Consider the following 23,417-nt stretch of genomic DNA (forward strand, 5'->3'; position numbering starts at 1 on the left):
CAGCAAACTCAAATTTGGATAATCTAAAACAAGCATTGATTTAGGTTTCTGTTTCCCTGGGAATATTTTTAAATAGCATATATATCCTGTAAATCTTAATTTGTTAAACTTCATAAATTTCCTTACATCAGTGTCCAAAATATTATATTGTATGAAAAAAAATATAATCAAGCACAAACCAATTAGAAGTAAAGCTAGAGGACATCCGAAACTTTGATTGTTGGACTTTATTAATGCAGATTTCAAAACAATCAGGGTATTGAACTAACAAAACCTAGAAGGAGAAATAATGTTTTAGAGAAGACTAAGGCCCACCTCGGTCTGTTGTGCCAATAAGGATGTTTTGTCCGGATGTTAAAAAAAACTGAATAGCAATAGAAGTGATTTAAATTTATAAATCATAAATTGTCACAAGAAAGATGTTACATCCATATATTATGGTTTATTAACAAAATCCATTTAGAATTTGTCAACTTATATGGCACCAGAAACAGATTAGTTTTCAAATCTGTAATTAAACAATAATAATAATGATCACTCAAATCATTTCAGCAATAATAATTGACACATAATATTCGTTTTAAAAACTTAGCTTTTTTTCTTTTGATAGATTAAAAATTCATTTAATTGCATAAGCCGGGCTCTTTAAAAAAAAAAATTAAGGATTGAGGTTGCTCTTTTCAATACCAGACACGTTTCTTTGTCTTTACTTTATTGCTTATGGTCATAATTTTTCAGTATCATTTTAAAATTCCCACCTTAAATTACAATCGTTTATTAATAATTTTAAGGATCCGTAAAAATATTATTTCAATGCATTCAAATGAATTGTATTATAGTTCATCATATACATCTATTATTGAGTTTTAAAAACATAAATGACTTTAACAAGCAATAACGATGGATTAAAAAGAGGAAAAAGATTTGAAAACAAACTAACATACAATAGTCAAGACTATTTATATAGTTTATAAGTCACTATTAACTGTAGTGAATTAACATCTAGAACATTTATTTCTAATAAATCAACGGATAAGTTATGCAGCACAGAACCAGTGGAGCGCTTTTCGAACAGAGAATCTAATTCGTGCAAAGCAAAGGTACTTTTATCAACAAAAAATTTTTTTAGTAATAGCTGGAGGTTATTAATTTTTAATTCATTATAAGCACATTGCATTTATTATTTTTCGCATTGTTAATATTAGCTTTTTAATGACGACTAGGAAACTTGTCTTAATAGTGGACATCTCGTAATATGCAATATACCAAACTTTACTTTATAAGTAAAATTTAGCAGAAAAAGAGTTTTGTTGCTAAGTAAAAACTATGAACTATAAAATTGTTAGGGAACAAGTTGATAAGATTCTGAGGGTGCTCCACAGGCTCTGTGTTAAAGAACTCCCTTATTTTTCACTTTTTTATAAAAACAAAACAAAATCAGAAGAATATAATCAATTGAGATATGTTGAAAAACTCACAGTCATAAATTCCTTATTTTTTACACCATTAAAGCTCAACAGTTCTTAGAATATTTCACAAAAAAAAAATGACTTCACATTGAAAATGCTCTATTAAATACATTTTTCAAAACATTTAAGGTTTCCAGTCTAAAAGATATTCTTTTAAAAGTTGGGGTAAAGGCAATTTATTAATGTTCTGGGCAACCCTGTTGTCCACCGCATTGTAAATGATGACGCGCGTCATCTGCTTCAAAGTCCTAGGTTGGGAACGCATCTGGCGCAGCAGCGTACTGACAGCCCCATTCATCGGTATGAGTGTTGTTTGAGTGCTCAAAATTTTAAAGCACTTGTACAGTTCTTTATGACTCATTGAGAAATAGTAGAGCCATATTAATTTTGTAAATGTTTGCTCTTCATCATTTAGAAGTTCTTCTTTCCTAATAATCAATTTAATATAATGATACAAAACCTGAAAGGTGAAAAAAGAAAAGAATTATTAACTGATTATTGAAAAACACTGATTAAAAAAATTAACTACAAAAACAGTTACTACATATGAGTTTAATACAAGTACATAGAAGAAAATGCTAAGCAAACATAATTTAAGACTCATTTTTAACATAGAAAAAGATTTTTAGCAAACAATACGATAAAACATTAAACTAGGGGTGCACAACTTTTTTGAGTGAAGGGCCACTTGCACAGCACATAGATTAACGAAGGGCTGCACGTATATTTAGTCATGTAAGCGGCAAATATGATGATTTTTATCTAAACATTAGTGTTCTAAGCATCAGATATTTTTTATCAGTAAAGTTAATAATATATTTGCAAAAAATTAATTACTTTTAATCATTTAAAACTAAAAAAACTGATAAATTTTTTCAAAAAACTTTTTCCATTTTTCACTATAATTAATTTATCAATATAGATATATACATAAATATTGGGAGGTGTGATAAAAATTCAAACAAAAAAGAAGCTTACAGAATGAAAGTGCAAAAAAAAAACTCTCCCTGCTTAAGGGCCAGATGATAAGAAAACAGGTGTTCAATGAGTCACCCTTTCTCACTGAGCTATGATTGAAAAGAAACAACTATGTAGGGGGTGAGGAAGAGAATGATTGATGATATTTAGTACAAGACTCTTACTTCTCTTAACAGTGCAGAGAACTAATGATTATTTCTGAAATTATGGTAAAGTAAACATCTTTTAACAAAGAAAAAAAAAATCTTATGAGGGAAAAAAACCCTATTTTTCTAAAAAACGGAAGGGAAATGTATCGAATTTCGTTCTGGTTTTCTGATTTTCAGTTAAGGGGCCGTTCAAAAAGTATGTACATCCCGATAGGGGAGAGGGGATTTGCTATTTTGTATCATTTTGTACGATGGGGAGGTATTATACAAAGTATGTACATTATAAGCAAACATAATACACCAAATTTAAATTAGACTGTTTCCTACACATGTATTATACATATGTTTGTTCTTGTATTTTTTTTCACACGGCGACCACTTGTTAGAATGAGTAAATCAGTTCTCAAAAAAAGTTGTCTCGCAAAATAAAAAATTGCTAACACCAAACTTTCCTGGAAACTTTTTCTGGTACCGGGTGAAAACATTGTTTAAATAATTTAAATGAATAAATTATTTTAAATAAATATTTAATTTTATTTAAAACATAATTAATTTAATTTTTATAAAAAAGGGGGGTAGACTAATAAAATGTACGTACTCTAAGGGGAGGGGGGAGTAAGACCTTATTAACGGTAATGTACAAAGGGGGAGGGGGTTAAAATGTATCCATTTTTGTGTACGTACTTCTTGAACGGCCCCTAAGAGGTTCTGCACTGTATATATATATATATGCCCGTTGCAGAATTTTTTCGAGCTATCTGCGACAAAATTCTATCACTAATATCTTTCTGCAAGATACTTTTAATAATAACAAATATATATGTTACTCATTTAAAGTAACAAAAGCACTGTGTTTACAACAACAAAAAATTTAAAAAATTTTTAATTGAACAAGTAAAAAAATTTTATTCTTACATTAAGGGAGATATTCATGCACTTTGTTGAGGGGAAAATAGACTATTTATTTCCGTCTTCGCAATTCATAAATAATCATCACAAAAAGAAAACTAAAATTTTTTACTTGCAAAATCTTTCTGCAAGAACTGTGTAACGTTCTGCGACAATGTCGCCGTGTCGCTGCAATTCTGCCACTGGGTATATATCCAACATAAAAAGCTTCTACTAATCTTTTTATGTTTATAATAGGGAAAGCATCTTAAAAAGATAATTTTTGTTAAATTTTTAGATGGTAATTAAAACATTTTTGGGGAGGGGGATATAACATAAAAAGTTTCAAGAGATCTTTTTATGTTTATCATAGGAAAAGCATCGTAAATAGATAATTTTTGTTAAATTTTTAGACGGTAATTAAAAAATTTTGGGGTGGGGGATATAACATAAAAAGTTTCAAGTAATCTTTTTATGTTTAGCATAGGGAAAGCATCGTAAATAGATAATGTTTGCTAAATTTTTAGATGGTAATTAAAAAAATTTTGGGGAGGGAGATATAACATAAAAAGTTTCAAGTAATCTTTTTATGTTTATCATAGGGAAAGCATCGCAAATAGATAATTTTTGTTAAATTTTTAGATGGTAATTAAAACATTTTTGGGGAGGGGGATATAACATAAAAAGTTTCAAGTAATCTTTTTATGTTATTTCTTTAATTAAATCTTTTCCTTAGTTTAATATTCAAAACTAAATGCTTTCTAACACTTTAATATTCGCATGCTGTCATTAAATCTATTTTTGACTTCAAGTTATGCATCAATTAACATTTTTGATTTTTCCCTCTTTTTGAACCGTGAGAAAGACTTTTTCCCTTGACCTATTAAATAGACCAATTATAATTATTAATGCCTCCCTTATTTTAATTGAAATAATTTAAGGATCTTGCAAGATTATCTCTAACTTTTAATTGAGAGCTTAATTTTGTGTCACTTGGATGATTGTTGTTTTCTCTTTCTAATAATAATTAAATAAATATAGGGTCCTCTTCCCCTGCCTAAGACCTGATTTCATCCTTCCTCTCGGCAACGACTTTTGATATATATATATTAAAAATATTTCATTACTTTTACGATGAACAACACCTAGCTACAACTCAAAAACATTTGTAGATGCCACTGTAAAATAAATAATGTATGAAAGATTTTAAGTCAGATATAAGAGATGAAAATATTAATAAATGTCCTCACCCAATTAGATGGTTTCTTAATATAAACAGAGCTCTGAGAATGATATATCATAGGTTCAGTACTACTAATACTAGTATTTGGATTTGCTCCGTATTGAAGCAAGACAAGAGTCAAATCATAAACATAATCCAAGTCCCATGGCACACGGGCATTCTGCACCATATCCATCAAAGCTAAAAGGGTATGCTGAGTTCTTTGGGAGAATCTCACATTCGGATCAAGTCCATGCTGCAAAAGTATGACTAGTAGCTGTCTCACAAAAGACAGAGCGTTGTCTTTTTCCTCCTTATTACTCAGATTGATATACTCACTAGCAGTAAAGATCAGGACATGCAGAGGCGTCAGATTACTGCGAGAAGAACAATTAGGATTAGCACCATACTTGCATAGTAAGCGGACACAATTAAGATAAAAAACTTTTTTTGTGTGAGTCAGATAGTGCAAAGGATCCTTGTTGATAAGGGGTACTAGGCAAACCATAAGGGGTACAGAACCATCTCTACCTACGGAGTTGGGATTGCCTCCGTTCTGAAGAAGCATCTCTAACAGTTCATAGCGGAATTCCCAGTCCCTGATATGTCTCAGGACACAAGCTAAAGCACTGTTTCCTGGATGATTTATGCTGGGAAGAGCACCATTTTGAAGTAAGTATCGCATTAAATGAAGCATGTCCCACTTGTTCCAAGGCCTAGGCTCCTGGTTGTAGCCATAATGTGATTCTTCTAAAGCATATCGCACTATTAAAGCATGCAAGGGAGTGTTGCCCAGAGTATCTGGTTCGTTCATGAGTTCTCGGCAACCGTGGTCGAGGAGCATTTTTAATGTGTTTAATGTTTCTTCTGCAGACTTTCTTCCTGACAACAAAACCACATGAAGCAAAGTCATTTGCTGTGTGGCGGTTCGAACCATCATATCAGCCCCGCATTGAATCAACAATCCAAGAAACTTTAGATTTTGAATAGCAGCTTGATGAATAGGATAATACTCATCATAGCACTGGTTGATTTCATCAGAGCGTTCAGAGACTAAATATCGTACACAATTCCACGCCCCCCGTTCACAAGCTAGATGCAGCAAGGGTCGCTTTTGTTGCCAAGGTAGCCAATTATCTTCCCCTTGGGCCAAAAGAAGCTCCAAAATTTCAGCTTGGTCACCGTCAATGGCATAATACTCGGCGGACTGTAGCCGATCGGACGTCCGGTCTTCAATTCCCATACCGGGAACGACATAAAATCTTAACTCACAATTTTGATTATGAGGACCCGGAAAACACATTCTTGCTTCCAGATCCACTCTGGCGCCATGTTTCAACAGAAGCTCAACAATTTCTTCTGTTCCATGAAATGCAGCAATATGCAAAGGTAAGCTACAAGCTCCTCTGTTAACATCACAGCCTCTGTTCAAGATCCATTTAACAAGCTCAACGCAATTGAATCCTATAGCGCGTTGAAGCAAGTTATATCCATCAGCACTTTGAACAGAGAGAATGTTTTCACCCTAAGAAATGCAAAATAAATGAGTTTAGTGTGCTTTAAAACTTAAAGAGCAACTATATATACAGTATACACTATTACTTATCTTTTAACAATGTGGGACATTACGTTTAGCGATAGTCTAAAACTAGATATTGTTGTTAAGTTTAAGTAAACAGTAAATAACATGGTAAAAACTGAAATTAGAAGGAAAAAAATACGAATTAAACTGTAATACTTAACTGAGAATTTTGCCGTTGAAGTTTATTTATAAAAAAAGAAATAGCTGCTTTTGTTGTGCTTCCTAAAGTTTGGAACAAAATGATTGCACACCAAGATTGCACACTATAAAATGGAAACAATTTAAGATACTAATTAATTAACCACGAAAACTTACCACAGTTAGTCTGATGGCAAGGGCTCTTTAAACCAGGATACGTCTACCAATGAGGATATTTTAAGCCAGCACTGTGGTGGTGAGTGCAAACTGGGTATACAAATCGAATTGATCAGCCAACGCTTGGATTCGAACCAGGCTCGCCTCATTGAGAGGCGAGCACTCTATTCTCTAAGCCACCATGACTCCTACACAATTCATTGCACCAAATTTAAATTGCAAAATAGAAAAAAAATACAATTTATTATTTTATTTGCAGGCCTTGTCGCCAGCCTGTCATTATCCTTCACACGTTTATAAAGTTTCAGATGGACGTGCTTTTACTTTATTTCGCAGGAAAACAAAGATTTATCTAACATAAACTTATAAAAAAACAAAAATGAACAATTATATAAGTAAGGTTGACAATGAAAGCAAATAAAAATTTTCAATTTACTGTATTATTCAATACTAAACATAATCCTCAGTTCCATACAAAAATTTCGTTCACATCCCTGACCCTAAATTGGCTGCTACTAAGAATAAATGTTATTTGGGTCACCAGCAGGACTGGGCTATAAATTGATGTATCGAGACATATCAATTTAACGCATATATCGACAAGACGATACAGCGACTTTCATTCCAGGCGATGCAACAGAAATCTGATTTAAGCCGTCGAGTAAAGACAACGAGCGCAAAACGATATAGCGATATAAGACACGCAAGGATATAAGATAACAATAATCGATATAAGACTCTTCTCTTACGTTCCGATGTCGACTAGCGCTGTGGAAGACGATGTTCGTTTCGTAACGTTGAAATGGCCTTGATTGGTGAGCTGTAGAATCAGAGTTTTGAGAACATATATCGTAATATCGCATGTTCGTTTTCGCACCTCTTAGTTTTTTTTCTTTGTCGCAACTTGATATCGTTTCTAGTAAATTACTTTCAGTGGGACTAACTTCGTGATCGCGAATGTTACCTTGTTCTGAAGGCAATCTATTATTGAAAAGAATATATAAATAAAAGTTTCTTCATTAATTAGATAAGTTTTTTTTAAACAAAACTTTTTTTTATTTTCAAATGTGAAAATTATCGGAAATCTAATTTAAGGCGCCCATAAAGAATTAAATTTGTTAGGTTATTTTTTTACTTTCTTTTAATTTATTAAAAACTTTTTGGATAAAACTTCTAATAATTTAATAGGTTTTTATTACTGATTTTAAATTTATAAATCTTGTTTTTATTTTTAGAAATAAAGTTAAAACAAAACTTATTTTTTGTCATTTGGATTTGGACATAAGTCAAACAACATTGTTTAATTCAAAAAAATTTGAAATGTTTGCGTATTTTATTCATTTTTTTAAAATCATTTAGCACTTCGTTTTAGTAGAAAAGTTCGTTTTTTCAAAAATATTCTTTTCATATTATTTGTTAATTAGCTAAATATATTATCGAATATCACAATTCTTTTGTTTTTAATTTTAAGAAATTAAACCTTACTTTGTTTTTCGTTCATAATTCGGTCATTATTCAATTTAATTTAATTATTTATCTGGAATAATAATAATAATAAATAGTGTTTTAAAAGCGTTTTTTTTTTCTAAAATTTATTTAGCACTTTGTTTTAAACATACAAATAATTTTTAACAAACTTATTTTTTAAATTTTCTTTTTATACTGTTAGGTAAATATATTGATAAATTTCAATTTTATTTATTTTTTTTTTTATTATTTATTTTTAAATTAAGAAATCTTTCATTTATTTGAGTGATCATTTTTAGAAAATGTAACAAAACTTGCATTTACTTTTTCATTTAGAAATTGAACATTACGATCGAACTTAATAATTATGTAATTATTTACGCATAATAGTACAAGAAAATATTAATTTGTAAAAAACGCTTTAAAAAAACAGTTTTTAACACTTTGTTTTAAGCGTATTATGAATTTCTAAACAAATATTTCAATAACTATTTAAGTAAGATTTGTACATTGTAGTCAATTTATTTAATATCTTTCTTAAGCAAAACATATATACTTCCAATTTATAAATTGATTTAAATCAATCTGAGCAGGGCCTGATTACCGAAAAGGCACAGGAAGCAAGTGCTTCCCCTTTTAAATTCTAGGGGGGCCCCCAAATGACTGAAATTAAGGGCCCAATTTCTTATTTTTTGTAGCCAAAAAAATATTAATAATAAAAGAAATAAGAAAAAAAATGACTCCAACAAAAACTCTCGAAAAGAAAAAAAATGGGATGCTTTGTGTTGTTTTGCCGCTAGTGAAAAAATTGGCATAAAAAAAGAGACTCATCTTGCAAAGAACCTTTCGTATAACAACAAGTAATTTTATAATTTAATTTAGTGAAATATTTTCAATTTTGTCAACATATGTGCTAGCTACTCCCTCATGTTTTTGTTACGATATATAGTTGGCTACTATACATGTTGGACCCTTCTTTACGTGCTTTATAAAGCACGTAAAGAAGGGTCCAACATGATTGCATAGGATCTCTGTATTCTTTTCCAAGGTTCTAATAGTTTTCACATGGTTCTTCCCTCTTTAAAATGTATTGTTTATGGGCGAAAAATATCAAAAGTTTCTTTTGCTCAAGTTAGGGGGGCCCCAAAATCCTATTATGCTTCCCCTATTTTCAGAGGTTAATCGGGCCCTGAATCTGAGTATGGAGTTTTGATAGAAATATGACTTTCTGTGCCTTACAAGTAAATGAAATTCAAAAATACTGTATCGCGATGCATCGCTATATCGCGATGCAAAACTGACGATGCATACATAATTTCTAATATCGCCCAGTCCTAGTCACCAGTGACATTTAGTGGCAGTGAATGGCTATAACAACTATAGGATGGTAATGATGCAAGAGACAAGATTAACTCTGACAGCATAACTATTTCTAAATTGCAGTGAAACATAAAAAACATAGTTTTTCATGTTTAATACACATAGCAATTATAAAAAAAAAATTTCCTGACCCATTTTAATTTTTATATAGAGGAAGTAGATCATGAAAGACCGAAATTCTAATAAGGGACAGAGTAAGGTAATAATATATTTATATATATTTAGCCTGGACAAAAGTAGGTAGTATATAGCTCTGTTAACTGCATATTATTTTGTTCTTTAGAAAGTGACAAATATATAAAAAAAACTAAAAGGAAATTTTCTTTCAGTTTGCTGTGAACACGGGGGAGCGAATTACACATTTATAGAGAATGACCCAAATAAATTTCAAAGCTAATTAACTTTAGCTCGCTAAAATGGCACGTAAAATCTTTATCCATTCAGCTTTTCGATTATTTATCAATAACATCTCTAATAGGGAATATTGCAAAAACCACGATTGGAAACTAAAGTACCTAAATTAAAATAAATAAATTCTAACTCATACACTACTCACTTTAGGAATATTGCTAATATATGTTTCGATGTGGCACCATTCAATATGTGATAATTCTTTCTCCCTCATGTCCTGAAGAAGGGCAAGCACTATGTTCTTAGTGGTCTCTGATGTTCCAGACGAGAGGAGGTGACCCCCGGTCTGGAAAAAGCTACTGATCATAGAGCCCATTCTCCTCAACAGTCCCGGGCTGCAGCAGCCGCCGTCCTCTTCCTCTTCACACGCCTCCAATGCTCACGATTGCTCGGAGAAAAGCACAAAGAGAATAGCACTATAGCACACACACATTAGTGTAGGGATTTTACGAAATGTCATTTTGTGCTCTGAAAGACATGCATACGTCCAATGTTTATCCGGCGCATTCTTTTTTTCAACTTAATAATGCATTCAAATGGAACTGAAAAGAGTAAGAAAAATAATTATTAGCTAGCAATTTTTGTTACTAAGAAATTGAACAGTTAATTTAATCATGTTAAAAAATTTACATATTGATGAAAATTAAACTATAGCAGAAACCTAGGATGAGGTGGGAAAGATATAGACCTAGGATCTTTCCCACCTCAAATTAAACTATAGTACAGCCTGCAAATATAGCCATTCTATCCCATTTAGAACGAACACAGAAATCTTTATTTTCATAAAAATTTAACGAAAAAAAAAATTACTACGGTCATCCAGGTGTGCAAAAATTTCTCAGAGTCTAATATTTTTTCTAAACTTAGTTTTTTTTTTTTTTTTTTTTTTTTAAATTTTCCTTAAAATTATAGCTTTATATTTTTTGATACCATAATGTTTTCAAAATATTTTAGAAAGTAAAGATTGTATATTAAAAATTTTTTAATTTTTCAACAACCAAAAAATAAAATTCACTTGATTTACAATTCGTAAATAAACTAGCCTGTGTATTAAAAATAATAGAAATCAAAATAAATTGAAATAGTAATAATTTATAAAACTAAATTTAAGAAACCATTCATAAACTAATAAATAAAAAAACTGACATATAAGGTTGTTACTTGTGTTATACTTAACATAACAAAATATTCTAACACTTTTAAAGACAAGCAAATCTTTATTCTTCTTTCTTGAAAGATTTTTTTTTTCTGCAATGATAAAGTTTTTCTTGTAAGATTCTTTCCATTTAAAATTTTAGTACAAGAAAAAAAATTTAAAAGATACTTTTTTTCAGCAATAAAAATTTTCTAGCAAACTATTTTGTTTTTTTTCTTTGGATTACATATTTTCCAAGCGATGCCTGAATATCCTCCTGATCCTTATTCCCACGATCGGACATATTTTGCACTCTAGATCATCTAAAAAGTGACATTAAATTAACTTCTTAGCTGCTTCTTAATTAATTTATAACTACAAAAGCTAGAAGACAATCAACTATCCATAAGCATATCTAATATCTAACTTTAAGAAAGTACCCTTCCTGGACAAAATATCTGATACATAGGAAAAAACCATCAATCTGTTCCTTATTTAAAATTGTTATAAATTTCGTCAATAAGTAAAATTGCTTCTCATTTATTTTTTCTTATTAAGTCACGCATTTTATGTTCTGTAGGTTAAAATTTTCTTTTCAAGTTAAGATTAGTATTTCTCAAATTCAGGTAATCATCTATTTCATTATGATTAACATGTAAACAAAAAATTCTGTGCTTTTGTGGAAAATATTCACGTTTAAAAAAAGAAGAAAAAACTATGAATGAGAAGTAATGATCGAGGTTGGCAAACAGAGCCTTCTAGCTTTGTTTTTTTTTTTTTAAAAACTAAAGTGTTTATTCATGCCTGAGAATTAATATGTCCCACTCATTAATTCTTGAGAGAAAAATTTTACATGCCATATCATAAAAATTTTATCTTAGAGGTATTCTTAGTATCCTACTAAAATACTTAAAAATAAAAAATATTGTCTTTCACATTTGAAAACTCTAAAAGTTTGTTTTCTACCTTAAAATGGCCAATTCGATAATCAATGAACATGTAGATTAATTTAGGAAAAAGAAAAGTTTAAAAAATGATACATAATTGTTAAAATAATGTAGTGACGTATCTATAAAATGCGCAAGATGTTAAAGTTTTCTCCCATCTTAACTAGTATTGAAAGAAAAGGAAATAGCTCATTAAAATAAGAAATTAGTGAAACATTTATTTTTGGTACAAAGTTATCAAAATTGAAACAAAAAAATCAAAATTATTAAAAATTATCAGCTACTGACAAAAATCACTATCGTGGATTCATAGTTTTATTTATGCATTTAGTAACAGTGAGTAAAGGCAATACTAGTTACAACATTAACCTAAATTTTGAGTTTTCAATTATTCTATATATTTTTACACTTTGCGACTGTGTATGAAAATGTTAATGTTTAAAAATGAACCGTGATGGCTCAGGGGACAGAGCATTCGCTTTCCAATGAGGTGAACCGGGTTCGAATCTGGTTGATTCGCTAGTCGATAAGAATTCCTCATCCAGTTTGCACCGACTTTGGTAATGATGTGGAACCCTATGACAGAATTTTTTCGGGCTTTCTGCGACAAACTTCCCTAGCATTAATAATATATTTTTCTTTAAAATAATTTTAATTATAACAATTACTAAATTAAAGTAACAGAAACGTTGTGTTTACACAAGATAGTATAGAATAAAACGTATAGAAAGTTTTAATTGTAAAAGTAATATTTTTTTTTAATTCTAATATTATTGGCACTTTCTCACATTTTGCAGGTGGAAAAACGACCTTATTATTTCCCCTTTCTAATTTTGTAAATCATTACAAAATTTAAATTCATAAATAAATTAAACGATAGTAAATTAGAACTTGTACATAAATTAAGAATCGTAAAATTCATGTAGTAATTCCAAAATAAAGATAGACTACAAAATCACACGAATGGGACTAAAATCTATCTGCAAAAACTCTGTAACGTTCATCCAACAATGTGGCCGAGTCGCCGCAATTCTGCCACAGGGATGTGGAATATCCTCAGTGGTAGATGGATCATGAGTTAGAGTTCCTTTGTTGTCATAACATGTTTTTACTAATAATTCTATAAATATGATAAATCTTTTCGGATCAACACTTGTGTATACTATTTTAATAACTCGTTGTTCTTTTTAAGCCAAATAAATAACCACGATTCGTCTTGATGATTATCAGTTCAGAGAGTAATATAATTTTATTTTACTTATTCTTTAATATTTTTTTCCTTATTCTTTAATTTTTGAAAATAAACTTTTAATTATATATATTGGTTCCAGAAGAAATATTTCAAAGAACTATAAATATCTAGTACATAATACATTGTTCCATTAAAAAAGTAAAGTAAAAAGGTTTGCAATGTGTTATGTAATAAAGCAGACATTATAGTAAGCCATTTAAGTTTGCACATTTTAAAGAAGAAATAACTTTTTTCAATGCAATGAGATAAACTAAATTAAATGGAAGAGATCCTAAATGAGAATAAGACTAAGATTTATGAAATTTGTTGAAACTTAGTTTTAAGACAGGCTTTGTTCATTTATATTGAGTTAGTAAATTTAATATAAGTGATAAAACTAAAACTAGAAATTTCATCACTAAATTATAAAAGAAATTTATGCTTAAAACTATTTCATTTAAACCAAATTTGTTTTTTTAAGGGGAAAAGAAGGGAAAAAAATATATTTGGTTAGAAATTCTTTGATAATTTGACAAGTTTTTTTCTGTATTGATTTCATTTTATAATAAATGAAATAATTTTATTTTTAAAAATCAATCATATTTGTGAAATTTTGAAATTTCCCTTTAGTCAAAAGAAATAATGAATTCTGTACTTTAAGTTTTTTTTTTATATATTTATATATATATTAATGAATTGTTTTTCAAACTTTAAAATACAAGACAATTATAATAAGGTAATCTGTCTTACTGTTTCTATTCTATATAAAATATTCATTATTAATATTAATATATTGTTGATATTTTTAATTAAATTAAATATTTCTTTAAATTAAAATATCTTGTAATTTGCAATATGAAACATTTCATAAGTCTTTAGAGACAAGTTTTGTCAATACAAAAATTAATTTAAGCATAATAAGAAGAAAAACTAAAAAAGTAAATACGTACTTCAACTGTTTATATTTTAGTTTGTTAAAGAAAATTTTATCCATTTGTTTATTTACACAAAAATAAAGAAAATAAACTTTATGAATACTAAAAATATCAAGTATATTCTTTAATTATTTATTTGCATGCATAAATTATGTACATTTCTTTTTTTGTGCCCTAATCAGACTCAAATTTATAGCATTTAATTTATGAAAAACAGTTATTTTCAATTGAAAACAATAAATGATATGTATATTTAATACACAAAAAAAATTACATAAATACTTTTTTTTCAATTGAAAACAATAAATGATATGTATATTTAATACACAAAAAAAATTACATAAATACTTTTTTTTCATTTCTAAAAAAATTATTAAATTTCAGCTGTCTGAAACATTAGAAATAAATTGATAAAACTAAATATATATTTTATTTATCATGTTATTTAACATAATTAAATAATATATGTATATCATAGCTAAGAGTTACTTCCAATTTTAAACGGGGGCAAAAAAAAAAGGTTTTTTTTTCCATAGCAGTTTATTTTACATAGGGATAGAAGCTTCCCGATTTCATTAAAATCTAGTAATTCATTAGTAATAATGATGTAAAAACTCAAAAAATTTTACAGCTAATTTAACACATTGAACATTAATATTTTTTAGAAAAATATCTCTTCACATCTAAATATAGAAGAAATAAAGAACTCTGAATTATTCATATTCAGGAAAAATTATATATGATTTAACTTTTTTTTAAATTAAACTTTTACACTTCAAAAATATATTTGTAGCAAAACTTTCCTCATTCAGATGTTACTTTTAAAGCCACATATACTGGGATTATAATTAGAAAAGCTAATTTAAGGAAGATAAGACCATAACAATAAAGAAAACTAAAAAATTACGATTTCATTAATTACCGTGAATGAATTTTTCTTCACAGTAAATAACATAATAAATATTGACAATGTAAACTTTAAAGAAATAGATAATCAAAAAATTTGCAATAAAATTAATAGCCAGGTATTTATGAATTTTAGATAGTTAAACAGGTATATACAGGTATAAATATCTTTGTTGATCTAAATTCTAATATAGATCAACAGATCATAGAATTCATAAAATGTCATAAATATATACACAAAACAAAACCTAAATTTTAAAAAAATGTATCGTATGAAAACAATGGTAATTTTCAAAATTAACTAAAAGAATATGATGAAGAAAAATAATAATAAAACAAGAGAAATGTTCTCTTGTAATGAAGAAAATGTATAGAATAAAGAAAAATGAATGCCTTAATCATTCACTAAAATGTTAAAGGCGAAGTTAAATCTAACTTTACAAAAGAATACAATGAAATACAAAAACAACTATGATATTAAAAAATACTTATATAAGTCCTCTTAAAATGAATAAAATATTTAGAATAATAAGTATTATAGGAAAATAGATGTTAATCCTTAATTTAAAGAATGTTAAAAAAAAAAAAATAGCACAATACGCAGAATGATTAATTAAAGGGGCAGAGACCCAATATTTATAATAAAACAAAAATAATTTAAGTTGCTTTATACATACACAAAAGTACATTTAGAATAACATAGTATGTAAAAGAATCCAGCAGAAAGCTTCAATAGGATAATTTTTATTTTTATTATAAATATTATAAAAACGATGCAGCAATAGTTAACAATTACTCGTTAAGTTTATTTGAATAGTAATTATTTTAATAAAAATGTGTATTCTGCTGCGATTGTTTTTTTCTAGCTACAATCAGCGTTTCAAATATTACTAATGTGTCAGGCGTAAGTTTCGAAAAATAATCTTAATTTTGTAATATACGGATTTAAAATTAAGATATTAGAAAAACATTCTCACTTATCAGCCTCTTTTCTGTTCAAAGTAATTTAATTAAGGCTAGCACCCAAACGTCGTCAGAGCTACCTCTAACTTTCCCTAATTAAATTAAACAGCTTATTACTCTAAATCAGATGATACAGCAAAAGTACTTTAAAAACAAATGATCATATACGAATTTCAACTTAACATTCGACTTACTATTGACATTTAAAACCAGAACTAGCAAAGAAATTCTTAATACGAAATAGGACAGGCCTTGTTTATATGTGTATATCGTAAAGATAATTACAATCAATACTCTTTTTTTCTTAAGTTAATAGAGGGTTTGTCACTAACTTTTCCTTTTTAAGCTTTATATTTGTTAATTTCATAACTAAAATTCCTCAAATCCAGCCATTATTTCCACTGCACCCACTTTTTCAAGAGAGAAAAGAAAAATTAGCAAGTTCAGTATTATGTAACAAAAGATGGCAACGTTGATAAAATTATATCCGGGAGAAAAAGTGGTATGATACTATGCACTGAATGGCAAAAATAAATTGTAGTTAGGTTCAATGTCTATTTTGCAAATGCGGATGTTACTTTCGAAAAGATTCTTTACTAGATTCGCTCACGCGCAGGAATATTCCCGCTGCAAGCGATAACCGTACTTTCGTTTATCGTCGAGAAAATATGAGAACCTCATTGGTAGATAGGTACTTTCACTACATCGCACTAGAGCTGTACAATGGGCTGGGAAACATTCCTGAGGATGATCCGAAAACTTGCAATCGCAATTTTGATCCTCTGCAGAGGAGATGGTTCTCCTGCTTTGGAAGCCTGACGAACTGCGAGAAAAACAGAGCACTTTAAGGTAGAACAGTTTAACGAGGACCGATGCCTGCACCCTCGGTTCCTACGCAGGCTAATCAAAGTGGTTACCCAATCATTTACTGACCACAGCCAGAGATGCTTAAATTCGGTGCTCTGCAGAAACAGTGTCTATACGATCTACACTGTGGGACTTAATTTTTTTCTCTTAGAGGCACTTTTATTTACGTCATCGTCGAGCTACTCCAAGGGATATTGGTAACGATCTCTAGGAAACATGCGCGAGAAAGATCCGAAAACACTATACAAACGTTTCATCCCATTTTGCAGGGAGTAAACATTCACATATCATCCATCCACATATCGAAATTTTGATCTGAAGAGCGCGATCCATCTTCGGTACAGTAATCCCAATTATATTGATTTGTTATAAGAACTTAGAGGACTTTGTGACCCCGATAAATTTAGCGTGCACCAGTCACCATTTTGTACATCGAGAGTCTTCGGCCGGCGAGAATCGAACTCACAATCTCTGCAGCATGGGCCCAACCCCTTACCAGCCAGTCTCTCCTGGACCCTTCTTTTATTAGAGTCATTCTCTGAAAATATTAAGTGTGGTATTTACAGAAGTGTGCTAGGCTAGTTCTTCGATAAGATACCTCAGAAAAGAATAGTGTAGTCATGAAAAATAGCAGAAGTAAATAAATAAAATTATAAGATTGTTAATAATCTTAAAGAATTTTTAAAAAAAATACTATACACATTTAAACTCATTTTTATTAAAAAAAAAAAAAAAGTTTATGTTAAAAGTTTATTATTTCCTACAATGTGCCCTTAATTTTTTTTTTTAACGAAAAGCATATTTAAGTTTAGCAGCCTAAAATTTCCTTATTCAATCTTTCCGAAAATCATATAATTCATAAAATATTGTGTTTGAGCCAAATATTTATTTGTTAAAAAATTCAATTTCATATGACAAATTAAAATAACAGATTAAAAGTTAAAATATCAAATGGATGCCAGTTGACTCCCTTGGCCGCTGCATGAAATCTCTTTTATTTGCAGCTGATGAAAATGAATGTTCTTTTTCTCATCTGTAATTTTGTATATTTACAATAAAGAATTTCTAAGAAAAAAAAAGGACTCTGCGAATTTAAAAACAAAAGAAACAAAACTAGAATGTAGAATTAAAACTTTATTTTTCCCCCCCAACAATATATTTATTTCATAATGAGTCGTATCACATTTAGAGGCATTCCTTCTAGTTCTTGATGACAAATAACAATGATACAATAAAAAAATGCCTAACTATTATTTTATCGTTGTCACCTATTTCTTTCAATCAAAAAATAGTTAAAGCTGAAAATAATGGCAAAAATTTTTATTTTTATCATTTTTGCTATTTTTAATTAAAATATAGCAAAAAAATGAAAATAGAATTAAATTAATATTTTTATTCAAGAATGAAATCAAAAGTTTTTAAAACTTACAGAAACAAATAAGAATTTATATAAAAAATTTAAGAAGTTGTTTGCCAAACACAGATAATTAAATTGAGCAGAGCAGCATTTCAAATATGAGCCTATATGTTAAGGCAGTGGTAGTGCTATATTAATTGGACCATCATGAAACACTAATCATATTTTCTCAAAAAACTTATTCTAATTTCTGAGATTTTAGGGTCCTTCGCATTACGTGGTTTGATAGACTTTTATTTCTATGCTTTGTTGGATGCAAAATTGCCTAACTGACAAATGGCATATCAGAAAGAAAAATACAATACAAGTCATACAATATACGAAATCTAATAGTTAAGCATTATTTTTATAAAATTTCGTTTTTAATCAAAATACTATAAGAGGCAGAAGGAAATAATTTTTATCAGTTATACAATTTATGAGTATATAGATAATTATTTTTCAGAGGCAGAAGGAAATAATTATTTTCTTTAAATTGTGATCGCTTTATTACGATTACTGGTTACCCATTGGTCAAACCCATTTTTTTTTCTGGTTTGACTCCGATAAACACCACAACATTTCAAATCAAGGGCAACAAAAACTGTCTCAATTGATGTTTGCCATCCGTTTGGCTATATACATGTTTCAAGACATCACAAAATACTTTTCATTCTTCGTTATTCATATTTAAATTAAAATCACCATCAAAACAGTAATTATAAATTAATAATAAAAATAACATAAAAATACTTTAAATTACTAATATGTTAAGAATGACTACTGCTGGTGAAAATAAAAAGTATTCTAAAAAAATTATCAAACAGCAGTGGTCATCTTGGCAAAGCATGCAATGACGATGCATGCACACTGTTTACTATTACTTTTGAACACAGTTGAAAAGTGTGATGATGTCCAAATAAAGTATTCATGCCATAAAACCCAAAATAAGCCCATTTTGCCAATGGGTTAAATATATTATGAATGTGTTTAAATTAAACTCTGATTTTACACATCTAGAAAAAAGTTAGTGATATGCATTGGTAAAAATCGACAGAACTCTAGGTATGCCCTTTTGAAAAGAAATATTTTCTAACAGAAAAAATACATAGGGAATGAAAACGCTTAACATTTCATTATACAAAATTGTTAAGATTCACATTGTAAGTTACAATTGTTAATGACAACTTACTTAGTGCATTTAAAATTTTTATTACAGCTCTGATGTTTTAAGATCTGAAAACCATTCACAGCATAAATAAATTGAGGGATCAATCCAAAAAACAATTGAATTAAGTAAAAATGTTCTGCTTAAAATCTAACAGCTTTTTTTTTCAAATTATCTTCATTACCATTAATACCTATGATAGCCAATTTTGATATGCGTTCAGTGATCAAGTTTAATAAATATTTCAGTTAACTTAATTATACTTCTTAAACGTATTTGTAGCAATGTCAAAAGTATAGATAAAGTTTAAATTTTGTAAAATCTATTTTCATAATTTTAATTTTAAAGCAAGACAACACTCATAGAAATAACAAAAATGCATATTTTCTTTATTTTTTCCTCATTCAAAACAATGTATTTCATATTTTCAAAAATCTTAATTTTCAACTGATTAGCTTCATATTTGATGATTAAGTTTTTTTAAATGAATCTATAATTTTTCATTGATTAAGGTTTCTACTTGTAACAGTTGACATTTTTTACTCTATGAATATATTACTATCTTCTTTTTTGCAACTGTAAGTCAATTATTGTAATCAAAAAATATATCTAACATGATATTTATGTTGATATTAATTAATTTGTAATGTAATAAAACACGCTATTTGATTCTCCTTGTAACACTTGTTATCTCTCCCTCTCCTTTTATTTCTTACTATTACAACAAAGCAACCGTTCAGTTGTACTGTAAGAAATTTTCATTGTAAATCATAGTTACATGAATTGGGCAACAGTTTAGTTAAATTGCAAATTGATCTCATAGCTATAAAACATATGTATGAAAATAAGCTTATTAAACCAATCAATATTCATAACATTAGAATAAAAAAGTATTGAACACTATATTTTTCTTTAAGTTCCATAATCTAAAATTTATTATTCTTTTATAATATAAACAACACAATTTTTTTTATATTACAAAGCATATATGATTTTTTTTTTTAAAATATCAAATATGAATACAATAATTCGATTGAGAAACATAAAACTCAAGCTAAAAATATTTGAAGAAAGTGTTATATTTTCTGTCATTTGCAACTTATTCCTGAAAATATAAACACAAGGGTAGAAAAGGCAATAGTTAAAAAAATATAAATATATATTTTTTTCTATGAGAAAAATATTAATAGGAAATAATTAGTCAATAAACAAATATCATATCTTTAATGTTTGTCATGAAATACATCAAATTAAGTATACGTTGTACATACATCATATTATATATATATATTGCACAGTGCACCAAAATAAAAAGGACCACCCTGAATAACTTCTAATCTGATCTTCACGTTCTAGGACTCATTCTTAATGGTTTGTGGGAGTAATTTCAAATATGCTAATTAATTACTGCTGACGAAATCTTTAGTTACGAAGTCAGAAAAAAAGGACTTTTCCTGAATAAACATACTTTTTTTTTTATTGGATTCAGATCCTCAAAATATAGGAGCACAACCTAAGAAATATGGTAACCCATGGCTTTGGTCATAGGACTCCTTAATGCTAATTTTACTTTCTGCATATTTCACCATAGTTCGAGTATTTTTCAAGCGAATTGAAAATTTTTTGAACATTTAAAAAATTTGTTTATCCAAAGGTAATTCCATGCAAAAAATAAATTATAGTAAATACTTATTATTTTATAAAATAATAGTAAAAAAATTTTGAATTATAAGGTATACAATTTTTTACAACATTTTAAAGTATATAATTTTGCATGGCAAAATACGAAATTTGAGGGAAATCGGTTGAATAATCAAGAAGAGTTCCTGAGAAATCAAATTTTAAGTATACAACATTTAAAAAATTCGATTTCTCAGGAACTATTCAACCGAATTCCCTCCAACTTCATATTTTGCTACGTAAAATTACATACTTTACAATGATGTAAAAAATTGTATACCTTCCAATTCAAAATGTTTTTGACCATTATTTTATAAAATAATAAATATATGCTAAAATTTATTCTATGAATAAATTATCTTTATGAACAAATTTTATAACTATGCACAAAATTTCTTAAATTCACTTGAAAAGTACTCGATATATGGCGAAATGCGCAGAAAGTAAAATTAACATTAAGGAGTCCAGACTTTGGATCGCTCTCCTGATCAAACTATGGGTATTATATTTTGGGGTTTAGAAATCCCAATTCGATGGAAAAAAAAGTGTTTTTATTCAGGGAAAGTATGTTTTTTTACTTAATTTCACAAATCAAAATATCGTCCGAACTAATTAATTAGCATATATGAGGTCATCGCCACGAGCCATTAAGAATGAGTCCTAGAACGTGAAGATCCAATAATTAGATCAAACGTAATTCAGGACGGTCTATTTTTTTTGGTGCACTGTACATTATATTATATTAGTTTTTATTATTTATTTTTTAAAATGAATATTGAGATTGTAGAAATAGCTACAGAAAAAAAAAATTACAAATGAGAAGATCTTCATATATGTGTGTCAGGCAAGAAAAAAAAGAAGACTACCTTGAAGGGTACAATTTCTTGCCTCCAAGCACACCATTATTTATTCTTATGCAAGTACAAAAGCCAGGATGGCTCCATTTTGGCAATTCTTATAAGCAAAAACAAATATTAGAAAACACAGTAGCAGTATTTTAAGAGTGAATCTGCCACACTTCAGAAATCGAAATGTTCCTACAACCCAGTGTAGTTAGACTGAGATTATTCTTGAAAAAATTTAGCTAAATCTAAGATACATATACCAAAATTTGAAAACATATAAATCTTCAAAAATTTTACATAAAAACGTTATATTGTTCAAATTTAGGTAGAATTTTAAGCAATGATGATAAAAAATTGGAATAAATTTCTAAGAGTCTGTAATCAAGAAATACAATTTTTTTAAAACTTTTTTTTCCCTTAGCAGTGTTCTTTCACTTCAGCTTTTCAATTTATATTAGAAAGTTTAGATTATTAACATTATCTATATGTTTTTCAAAGGAATCTCAACAATTTAAACCCATTTGCTAAGAATATTTGTGTATTTTTATTAGGATCACATAAATCATTTGTTCTATTAGTAATAGTAGTTTCATATAATTGTGGAAAAGGTAATACTGGTATTGTGATAATAGATGTATTAGAGCTTTCTCCCAATCAGATAAGTAGGTTTCAGTTTGTTTCTGTTGGTATAAATTATTGTTTAAATAAAATTTATTACATTGACTGTTCAGCTTTGTACAAAATAGTAATGAAATATTCCAAATAATCGGTGGAGAAAAAATAGTCTCAGTCATGATATTGCATATGGTCTTCAAGAAAACGTCTTACTCCAAATGTTTCTTTGCATAGTTCACAAGTATATACATTTTCTCTTGCATGCTTTTCAAGATGCTTGAAAAGACTTTCCTTTCGCGTGAATGTTTTATGACATTTATTGCATAAAAAAGGTTTTATCTTTAAGTGCGAGACAGAATGGTTTCGCAGATGAACTTTGCGAGCAAATGCTTTATAACAAACAGGGCACAAATATCGTCTTTCGACTGTATGTGTGATCAAGTGCCTCTGAAGATCTAGTTTCTGTGTGAAACTTTGAACACAAAATTGACATTTATAGCTTTCCTCCTTACATGTCAGCCTGTCCTCTGGGCTGCCTTCCAAGTTTGAATTATCAGTCATAGAGTCATCTAGATGAGTAATATCATCCATTTCAACAACACAAAAACGTAAGTAATAATGCTGAAAACTTTATAGAAAAAAATACGATAAAATAGTAAAATTAGAATGAAAAAAGACAAGAGTTTATTAAAAATCTCTTATAAGCAACTTATAAATTAATACAACAATCTACTCAACTTTACTATTGACACATAAAACTTCAAAACTGTTTCATGGGCGTCCATGGAATCGCTTTACCTAAATTTGTATTATTGATCAAACTGATTTAATTTTTTAAAAAAAATATTTTTCTTCTTCTTTTGATTTT

At 28.6% G+C, this 23,417-nt stretch overlaps 1 protein-coding gene across 4 annotated transcripts; it reads right to left on the minus strand.

The window, feature by feature from the left end:
- Positions 1-593: 593 nt before the first annotated feature.
- LOC107438370 (uncharacterized) lies at positions 594-16,570 on the minus strand. 4 transcript variants are annotated; one of them, XM_043051924.3, is made up of 5 exons: positions 16,173-16,387; positions 15,993-16,070; positions 10,007-10,403; positions 4,735-6,231; positions 594-1,929 (listed from the first exon to the last, which is right to left on the minus strand). In XM_043051924.3, exons 3-5 carry the CDS (start codon positions 10,175-10,177, stop codon positions 1,594-1,596), a joined length of 2,004 nt encoding a protein of 667 aa, XP_042907858.1. In that variant the 5' UTR covers positions 10,178-10,403; positions 15,993-16,070; positions 16,173-16,387; the 3' UTR covers positions 594-1,593. The 4 variants fall into 4 exon arrangements, with proteins under 4 accessions (XP_042907858.1, XP_015906135.1, XP_015906134.1 ...); XM_016050649.5 differs by lacking the exon at positions 15,993-16,070 and having other exon boundaries at positions 16,264-16,570; XM_016050648.5 differs by lacking the exon at positions 15,993-16,070 and having other exon boundaries at positions 16,173-16,433.
- Between the last annotated feature and the right edge of the window lie 6,847 nt (positions 16,571-23,417).

This window comes from Parasteatoda tepidariorum, chromosome 5 (assembly GCF_982258835.1).
Source record: "Parasteatoda tepidariorum strain Cologne lab strain chromosome 5, Ptep-v5.0, whole genome shotgun sequence".
Classification (NCBI taxonomy): domain Eukaryota; kingdom Metazoa; phylum Arthropoda; class Arachnida; order Araneae; family Theridiidae; genus Parasteatoda; species Parasteatoda tepidariorum.

Coding starts and splice junctions, on each gene's coding strand:
- LOC107438370 (XM_016050649.5), bottom strand. CDS start 10,177: ATGGGCTCTATGATCAGTAGCTTTTTCCAGACCGGGGGTCACCTCCTC. Junction 6,232..10,006: donor ATATTAGCAATATTCCTAAA/GTGAGTAGTGTA, acceptor TGCATTTCTTAG/GGTGAAAACATTCTCTCTGT. Junction 1,930..4,734: donor TTAAGAAACCATCTAATTGG/GTGAGGACATTT, acceptor TTCACCTTTCAG/GTTTTGTATCATTATATTAA.